The sequence below is a fragment of the Monopterus albus genome, unplaced genomic scaffold (assembly GCF_001952655.1).
Source record: "Monopterus albus unplaced genomic scaffold, M_albus_1.0 scaffold134.1, whole genome shotgun sequence".
Lineage (NCBI taxonomy): Eukaryota > Metazoa > Chordata > Actinopteri > Synbranchiformes > Synbranchidae > Monopterus > Monopterus albus.
In genome coordinates this window covers 475050-484829 of record NW_018128014.1, presented here as the reverse complement: position 1 = coordinate 484829, position 9780 = coordinate 475050, and the positions used below count along the sequence as shown (strand labels likewise).

The 9780-nt window shown below is 38.2% G+C and overlaps 1 protein-coding gene across 1 annotated transcript in view; it reads right to left on the bottom strand.

The window, feature by feature from the left end:
* The window catches only part of LOC109967660 (protein turtle homolog B-like), a 169072-nt gene that overhangs the window by 77696 nt on the left and 81596 nt on the right, over nucleotides 1-9780 (bottom strand). Inside the window, 1 exon segment of the mRNA XM_020613396.1 lies at nucleotides 7587-7704. Coding sequence (XP_020469052.1) covers nucleotides 7587-7704 — 118 coding nt within the window.

The following is a 9780-nucleotide window of genomic DNA, read 5'->3' as shown; positions in this document are numbered from 1 at the left end:
CATTCCTGTCATCTAAACCCACTCAACACCACTCTTTAATTATTATAAATACAAGCACCGTACATCAAGATCCAACTGTGAGACAGCCGTTATAAGAGGCTGGTACTTAATAACCTTTGACTCAGACTCTTTCTCCTGACATTTCACACACACACACACACACACACACACACATACACACACACCTTACTCAAGCATTTGGCCTTTAATTTCTTCCACTTTGTTCATAACTTTTGATCCACACGAGGACAGACCTAAAAGAACACACACTCATTTCCCTGCATAAAGAAACCCACCCTCAGATACGCATATACACTGAGCCAAGCCAGTGTAACAACCATAAACTGCTAGTCCTATATGTTAGTCCTGATCTGTAGCCCACAGCCTGATCCTTTAACAGGCAGAGCATTTCCATCTGCCAGTCCCTTAGCAGGACACCCAACACTGAGTGTGTGCCAACCCGCCCTATTTGGAACCAGCTGAGTGCTTGAGATTTGCTGGCACTGTAGCCTCTTAGCTGATCTGCTGCTCAGTGGCTTTCCAGCTGGGCCTTTTATTAATCTGTCTCTCCTGTAAGTTATACAGGATGGGTCAAACAACCATTCTGGCTCAGTTCTGGTTTTGTGCTCAGCCGCAAACAGAAATACCTGGTCTGTGTGAGCATGATCACTGTTAGTTCTGATAAATGAAAGCAACGGACAAGTAACATATAAACCTGGTAAACACATTTTCTATAGAGCAGATCTGATGCAAGCAAACTAATTCATATTACACTTAAAAATAAGTTCAGTGAACTTATTCACACCGAGCTAGTTATCTGCTGTGTATTAGTCTATATTTTTTCTTTTGCAAAGTCACACATATTTAACAGTTCTGAGTTTTTCTATCATTTGCAAACAAGTTATATAGAGGTGTTTTTAAGTGTCCCATTGGGTCAAAACAACCAAAGAAGTAATGGTACTTAATCTTTGGTCCAACTGTGGCTAGAACAAAAAAGATAACTGTCTCTACTGATGTTGTAGTCATCACTTACTGTGTACTGTAGGCCAGTTGTTTTCAATACCATAATGAGTTTGTTATTGCTTTTAAATAATGGTAAATCCACTAGACTAACTAGGGGATTCTTTGACAGTCCTGTGTTAATGATATGTAATGTGAGTATGCATTTATTTTGTTATTATTATCATTTATTATGTTTAAATGTTACCTAACCAACTCCACAAAGTGGTGATGTAAAACAACATGACTAAATATCTACAGCTATGCTACTGTAGCACCTCTCTAAGGCTGTAGCTGTGTTATGAGCAAAATGCCAACATCAGCATGCTAACCTGATCACAGTGATAATGCTAACAGGCTGAAGTTTAGCAGGTGTAATGTTGCCCTCATTTACCATCTCAGCTTAGTGTGTGAGCATTCGAGTATTTGCTAATTACACAAAGGTGTTGCTAATGACACTGAGGTTGATGGGACTGTCATTGGTTTTGCAGTTATTATGATATGGCCATAAATCAAAATGTTAGAAAATTGAAAAAGTCATTACAGTTTAATATGAGAGGAACGTTAATATCCGTAGGAAATTTTGTGGCAATCCATCCAATAGTTGTTGAGACATTTTGCTCATAACCTTAAATATAAACCTCATGGTGGCGATAAATTAAAAGTCCAAGGATCAAAAGATCAACCAAAGTCAGTAGGGGACCATTAATGTAAAAAATTTATGCCACTCCGCTGAAGTGTTGAGATAGTATGTTAGACTGGACCAAAGTGGTGGACCAACAATGCCACACACATATTCATGCTGATAGCAAGGTAATTAGAGTAGGCATTGTAAGAGTAGCACTGTAATTCTCTGGTTTGTCATTGCTTAATATTTTTCTTATTTTAGCTGGCTGTCAGGTATTCATATAATAATGGCTTCATTGGCATTTATTTATCTAGATAAGCATGTATTTTGAAAAACGAATATCTAATATTTCCTCAGTATTTATGTTTCTAGCTGTCATTAACAAACACCATTTCGGATGAGCCTTAGACGCCTGCAAGATCAAATGTCATGGCTTGACATAAGATGCACTGTAAGTCCATGAGTGAGTCAAGGGACTTTGGCTCTCTATCAAAAAGTGAGCATGTCTTTGCTGCTTTTTTGACTGTCCACAAAAGTGGAAAGCAATCATGTGAAGACTCTGACATATAAAGCCTTAGCCTAAGCCTCCTTAGTTTAGATTAGGTCACGACCACTCAGCTATGTTCATCTGGAGCAGCGATCTTTAAGTTACGTGAGCTGGATTGTCATGTTTGCTGTTTTAGCATTTATCATCTTTGGTTAGACAGACCTAAAGTTGCTGTAGAAGCACACACTTGATGCATTTGAGCATAGACCGGACAGTATTTGTGTCATCTGCCAACATCTGGTGTCTAGCGTTAGCTCCCAAACCCAGAGCTGAGATCGGGGTGGAGTCATTTTTCTGTCTGTCATTCTGGTCATTGGGATCCCTAGATACACAAGTAGTTAGCAACAGTCAGCTAAGTTTACCCATTCTGAAATACCATGGTCAATAAAGTGAGATCTAAACTATTTAAGCAACTTTTAAGCCAAACAGAACAAGAATGTAAGCAGGTAAACACAGTGCCAAAATGGCAACCCCATCTCAACATTCAACATGGCGTGACATACCTTCACATTCTCTATATATATGTAATTGAATGTACAGTAGCTAAAGCCATACAGCTTGAAAAGATGCTATATTACATCAAATGCTACTGAAGTCAAGCTAAACTTAACTGAATCTGAGTAACTTTATCTACTTTGCAGGTTGCTCATCATCATCGTTATGCATCTAAATTTACCTTTAATCTAAAAAAACCTTTAATGTAGACTGTAGTGGAACTGACCTGGCATGAATACAGATGATGCAAACACTGGAACAAACTCACTCTTGTAAACTCTGTTTTATTCAAAATAAAACTTAAATAATCAAATGAAATCACTTAAAATAAAAATAAAGCTGAAGTTTCCAGGATAAACAATGGTAATCATTGATTAGCCATCATGTATGCACATTCAAAGCTCATTTGGGATTCTGTCTGGCTGCTGACTGGTTAAATGAACATATCAGGTGACCCTGAGCCTTCCCTTAGTTATGCTGCTATAGGCCTAGGCTGCTGGGGGGCCCCATGATGCTCTGAGTTTCTTTCCCCTCCCCTCCTGCTCTCCTCTCCTCTCTCTCCCTATGCTTCTATATGCCACCATTACACATCACTAACTGTGTGTCTCCTCTCTCCCGTAGTGTGTCCTCTCTCTCTCCCTGTACCCGCCCACCAAGAGCCGGGGTCTGTCGGAGGTTTCTTCCGTTAAAGGGAGTTTTTCCTCCCCACTGTCGCCAAGTGCTTGCTCAAGGGGGATTTGTTGGGTTTTCCCTATGTAATAATATTGATAACAGTAAGGTCTAGACCTTACTTTGTAAAGTGTCCTGAGATGACTTTTGTTGTGATTTGGCGCTATACAAATAAAATTTGATTTTGATTTGATATTGCTGCTATTATCCACTCAGTGAAAACTGTCAATCCCAAGAGCCACAGCAAAATGTGAATACATTCACTATTAATGAACCAAAGTCCTGCTGTCACATCCAGACTAGACCCTGTTCCACTAATCTCTAACTCAATCCAGTCTCTCATTCAGCATTTCTCAGTGATCTTTCTGAGAAAAAAATGAAGCATGCTCCTGGTTTTTACTTTCCATATTTTAAGACAAACAATCAAACAGCAGATGTTGTTAGAAACTGAAACAATCCTGATTTGAACAAAGTAAAAAAAAGATTACTTTGTGAGCACAGAGAAGCTACAGCATGTAAAAAGGTAGGACACAGCATGGGTACTTAAATCACCATAGCTCGGTTCCATCCATATCCAGAAAACTCACCAAGGTTGTCTTCATTTTTTCATTGTTCTGGTACTAAACTCTGGCATCTATCTACAGCTCAGTACAACATGTACAGGAAGCTCAAATCTGTCATCAAATCTACACATACATGATATTTTACAAACAAACAAAAGAAATCTCACTATCGAAGGGTTTACTGACATTTCTGTTTCTCAGATTAGTTGGTCTTGTTCTTTTTGGGCTTTAGCTAAAAACAAAGTGTATTAAATGGACAGGATTTGTAATTACTTAACATCTTAGTGATGCCTTCCTTTTACACTTCTATTTCTACATTTATTACATAGAGTACCCAGCAGCGATCATACACATTATATCTGCTAAGCATCACCATGTTAGCCTCTCTTACCAGCCACTGTCGTGAGTATATTAGAATGCTGACAAATATATTTAGCTGCCTCAAAGCACCACTGTGTGACTTGCTGATTCATTAGTAACACTTTTAATACTTTTGTTCCAATAACTTTATGCACTTGGTTAAGTACAAAAAGAAAGACTTGGTGTGAGGGTTCACATAGTTTCTGCTGCTGTGGCTCAGTAGATGATGTTCTGTGTCCTTGTTTATGTGCAGGTCTGTTTGCTAGTTACGAATTTTACTGATTTGTTTGAAACAACATTTCTACAAGAGCACATACAGAATTCTGATCCATTCATCTTGGATCACAGAAACAACAGCTAGTTCTCTCTCTCTCTCTACTGCTACTCTTCCAGCCCACTCCATCTTAAAACTATGCCCCTATTGTCACAAGTGCTGTCCATGGAGCTGAAATTGAGGTGGCCCTAAGGTCTGCCCAGCACTCACACTGGCAGGGAAAAGTCCAGGTGGTAGGGATAAATGGCCAATAGTGTGCCTTGACTAATAAACCTGATGATTTTCATCACCTGTCAAGTTCACTATATATGTTTTGTTGTTCCAGGGCCTGGTTGCTGAATCTCTGAGACACCAACGTTAACGCTTTGTGCTACAGGCCTGGGTGGTTTTATCCAAAAAGCATTTAGTCAGTTAGTTCATGTCTCTTTGTTTGAGGCCAATCAATTAGTTTGCTGCCCATCCTGCCAGCAGTCTTTACTTGTTGCTACTTCATTTTTTTTTCTTTATCCACAAAAAGTTGTAAAATGTTGAGACCATAACTAGGTGTTTGTTGTGTACTCTACACTTGGATCCAGTCATTGCATTTGACTGTAGCCTAGTCTTTTAAAATTGTTTCATGTCAGTAATAACACGCCTGGTTCATCATTAAATGCTGGTTCAACACTGTGTGCCCCCAAAATCATATTTGTATATTATATTTGTATCTGTTCCATGACTCTGCACCTCAGGCACAAGAATGGTTTTCTTCAGCAAAGCTGCCCTAGACTCTCGACCCAGCTCATTAAAACTGCCTGCTGTTTTTTAGAAGGGATGAAGAGAGCTGATGTGCCATTACCGAAGTCTGTCTTGCTCCATTTGCTGATACTGCATTCCTCCCACATACAGTACTGTAGCACATATCAGTCCATATTGTGGTGAATTACTAGACCCCTGTGAAATAGAACACAGCTCCAAGATTGTTTAAATCTTTTTGTACTACAGATGTTCACCTGAGTTTTCAACAGCACGGTGAACATTATACCAGATCAAGTTAAAGTATACAACCAGATCGTTTCAGCAAAATTTATAAATTGTTCTTTCAAGAAAAGCTGATATCAAAATCAACATACCAACAAATCTAAAATATGCAGATAATACAGAATATGTACGTAACAATATACATATAATTGTTAAATTGCAACAACAGCACTGGCTTATTAAAATATTCGATTACAGTATCTCTCAAAGCATTAATCTTCTGTATCACATGCATACCAACCAAAAAGTTAAAAGTTGTGTACATGACTGTATAATGAGAACACTACTGAATATCAGGCAAACTTCTAAAATGTGACAAAAAAAGAATTAAATCTCTTTCCATCAGTTGGGAACATAAAGCATTACTGTATAGTCTCTAGTCTTCTGAAGCTCACCACAAAATTTAATAATGGAAGTGCTCTGGGTTCCTTGGACTTCACAGCTTGGTTTTTGTGTGAACTGTGGGACCTAATATACACAGGTGTGTGCCTTTCTAAACGAAGCCCAATCAATTCAGTTTACCACAGGTGGACTCCAGTCAAGTTCTAGACACATTTCAAGGAGAAGTGAAGCAAACGGGATGCACCTGACCACAGTTTGGAGCACCACAGCAAAGGCTGTGAGTGCTTTTGGAAATAGAAGATTTCAGTTTTGATTTTTAATAAATGTGCAATCATTTCTAAAAACATGTTTCAACTGATGGGCAAAAATCTGTTTTATTGATTTAAAAAGAAAAAGAAAATAAAATGTGCAACAAGTGCAGGGGTCTGAAAAATTCTGAAGCTGCTGTATACACAAATGTTGACCCAATGATCCAATGTGAGGACCACAAAAATCCAGTAGATGACTGAAACACCTTGAATGGACACACAACATCCCATTCAATAGCAGGGATTAGAAAATTATACAAATGGCACAAATGCCAATCCATTATAACCAACAATGTTATTATGCAATCAACATCACATTAACGTACTGTACATATTGCAAAAGATCATCCTGGCTTCACAAATAGATTTTAGGTAAATAAGGACACTAGTGCCAGTTAATATAAATAGATCTTATCATATTATCAGGAATTATAACATCCACATAATTTAGACAACATGGAAATATTAAAATATTAGCAAAAGAATTCCTCAGAAATAGAAGGAAACACTGGTTTAAGTTCTGTGCTCCTTTGAATGGATAACTGGGTCAACCTGTGACTATGCATGTGGAATTATTGAGATTTTTCCCAGATAACTGAAAAAGCTTTAACACACCTGAATGTTCTAGATCAGACCTGGGCATTTTACGGCCCGCGGGCCACATCCGACCCTTTGGGCGTCCCTGTCTGGCCCGCGTGAGGTCCATCAAATTAGAACATGAATGAAAAAAGTTCACGGGTGAACTTAAGATCCAAGATGCACTTGTTCAAGCCCAAGCCAGACTGGATTTCTCTCACTGAACAAGTAAAATGAACTGAAAATGCACATCTTTACCGTACTGCAAAACACCTTTTTAGTGTTATGTGAAGTAGAAAATAAAATGGAACTGTGATGTAATGTTTGTTTTGGTTTTTACTGTTTATTACTTCTATAGGAGTATTTTCCTGTTTGACCTACACCACAATTTCATATGTGTATATAAATATTTATAGAATATGCTTATTCTTCTGATTACCAGTAGCAGCTAATCAACACATATAATTTACTGCTTGTTACAACGGGAGATAATGAATATTGAGCAGAATTAAGTTCAAGTTATCGTTGGTTCGGCCCTCCAACACAGTTCAGGTTTCTCATGTGGCCCCTTGTAAAAATTAATTGCCCACCCCTGTTCTAAATTAATAAACATTATAGCAGGAAGTGAAACAGTGAGCAGATGCTTTCTGAGGATGAAAACATGTAGGATGCCGAATATAACAGAAAAACAACTTTACCTGCAAAAACCCACCAAATGTTTAAATGTTTCTTCATCCAATTATTTCTTTATGGAAGTTGCTTCAAGCTTGTTACAGTAGCACACAGCAACACATAGACTTGTACCTACCTTGTACTAGCAGCCGTGTGGTGTGAATGGCCTCGCCCTGGGGACTGAAGGCTCGACAGGTGTAGGCCCCACGATCCTCCCGCGTGATGGATAGCACTGTCAAACTCCCATCAGACACCTGAATACACACACACACACACACAAACATATAATGATTTAAATTTCATTTTAAGGTTGAACCTTCTGTGACACCAGGCTGAAATGTCAGTTCCTTAACAAAACAAAAATGAGAGGTGCCACTTTGCTGTTGTATGCCTCTGCCAGATAGTTAAACTCACAGGAACGGGACAGCTCTGAGGTCACTGTGACTTTGACCTTTGACCAACAAATCTAATCTGTTCATTCTTGAGGCCAAGTGGACACTTGTGCAAACTGTAGCTTGGTTTTGACTGGAAGTTCTACCAGCTGACTGCTTCCTAAATATCTTAGAGACTGGCTGGGTTTATGTTTTTCAACAGAAATGGATGTTGGCTCAAGGTTGTTGATTTACATTGTTCCATCATTGCTGCATTACTGAAAGACAAATGTATAATGTGATGTAAATATCTGCTTGATATGTTGAATACAGACAGAAACATTTACCGTAAACTAGTGCAGTGAGGTGACAATCATAATTTTGTCTTGTATAAATGTAGGACGTACTGTAGTGTGAACTCAGACATCATCATCCATACTAACGCAAACATACTGTAGCAAGAACTCAGTGTTTTGTGCTAAGATCTAAGACTGTGCAAAACTCAAAGACACCAGTGGCTTGAAAGAAACTGTGTTTTACACTGGAGTTACTGTACACTGTTGAAATAAAAAGGGTACTGATTACCATCAGTGGATTAAGAAGGAGAGTGGTGACATCTTCATATATTCTGTAAGGACCTAAAACAAATCAATAGTAGTAACTTGCAATTTTTTTAAATTAGCTACATATGTCAAAACACATTTTACAACCTTTTGACTATCTCTAAAACATTGGGTCACTTTAACTCATTAGGTACCAAGCTAACTAGCTAAATTAGCTGAGCTATCTACAACAACAGAACAGAGTTACTTTGTAAGGCTGTACAAGTCATTAAAAGTAGTAATTTGCTGTTAAATCCATTTGTTCTGTTGTTCTGTTAGCCATCTGAGATCTCGTCAGAGTCAAGGACATGTTTGAGGTGAGATGGTATTTGTAAATTGCATCACTCTCAGGAGCAAAATACGGGGGACTTTTACAGAATTACAGGTCGACCCATGCTTCAGTTACTGAACAAACTAAAAGACGAATTGAATGGCATATGACTGCATGACTGCAGCTGCCAAATATGCTTGTGGACTTTTTCAACCATATTAAAGTAGTGGAGTTGCAGTAAACACTCTCTTTTCTACTATCCCTCTGAGTCCACCTGTGCGCAGTAGGCACGTCCTTACCAGCTGAGGTGTATTCAAATTAACACAGCTCTGGCTGTGCTCATTTACATCCTCAGTGTTGGTAAATACACTTCTAAATTTAAAATATTTTCGATTGTTGCACAGTTTTAATTAATATCCCCTTTGTCTCCTCAAAATGATTAACTGGGCAGAAAATATATCTACTTATCTAAGACTTTGTATGTTTAATACTATGCTGTCCAAAAGACTAAGGCCGAAATGCTGTAGATGTGCCTCTCCTCAGTGCAGGGTTAGGGATCTAAAAAACTGGGCTTCTTTCATAGCCACTGGGCAGATTCAAGGCTCTGTGTTAGGCGACATGTATTGTGAGTTCCCTGCATCTTTAAAAATACTTTGATGCAGAGAGTCTTGTTTTTGTAAGGCAATGACCCAAGAAAACACATAGTGTTGATAAATGAAGTGACTGAATGTCTCGCTCTGCTGCCTCAAACTCTGGAATGGATTTTAGCACAAAACAAGGACTGTGGGTTTGTAGCTCCCATCATTTACATTAAAGTGAAGAGAAGGACTCTCTTAATGGATAATATGAAGAGGACTAATGATAACAGAAAGCACAAGGGCATATGAACACTGAAGCAGGCTTGTGTGCTTATTATTGTTTCATTACAGACACAAAAGTTCAAACCAATACTTAAATTCAATGAATCATGTTGTTCTCTGAATGTTTGCCTGCTTTTAATGTCATTACTAAATTACTTTAAATCAAGACTTGTTCTGGCAGTTTTTGCAAACATTTTAAAAAACTAAAAATATATATTTATAAAAA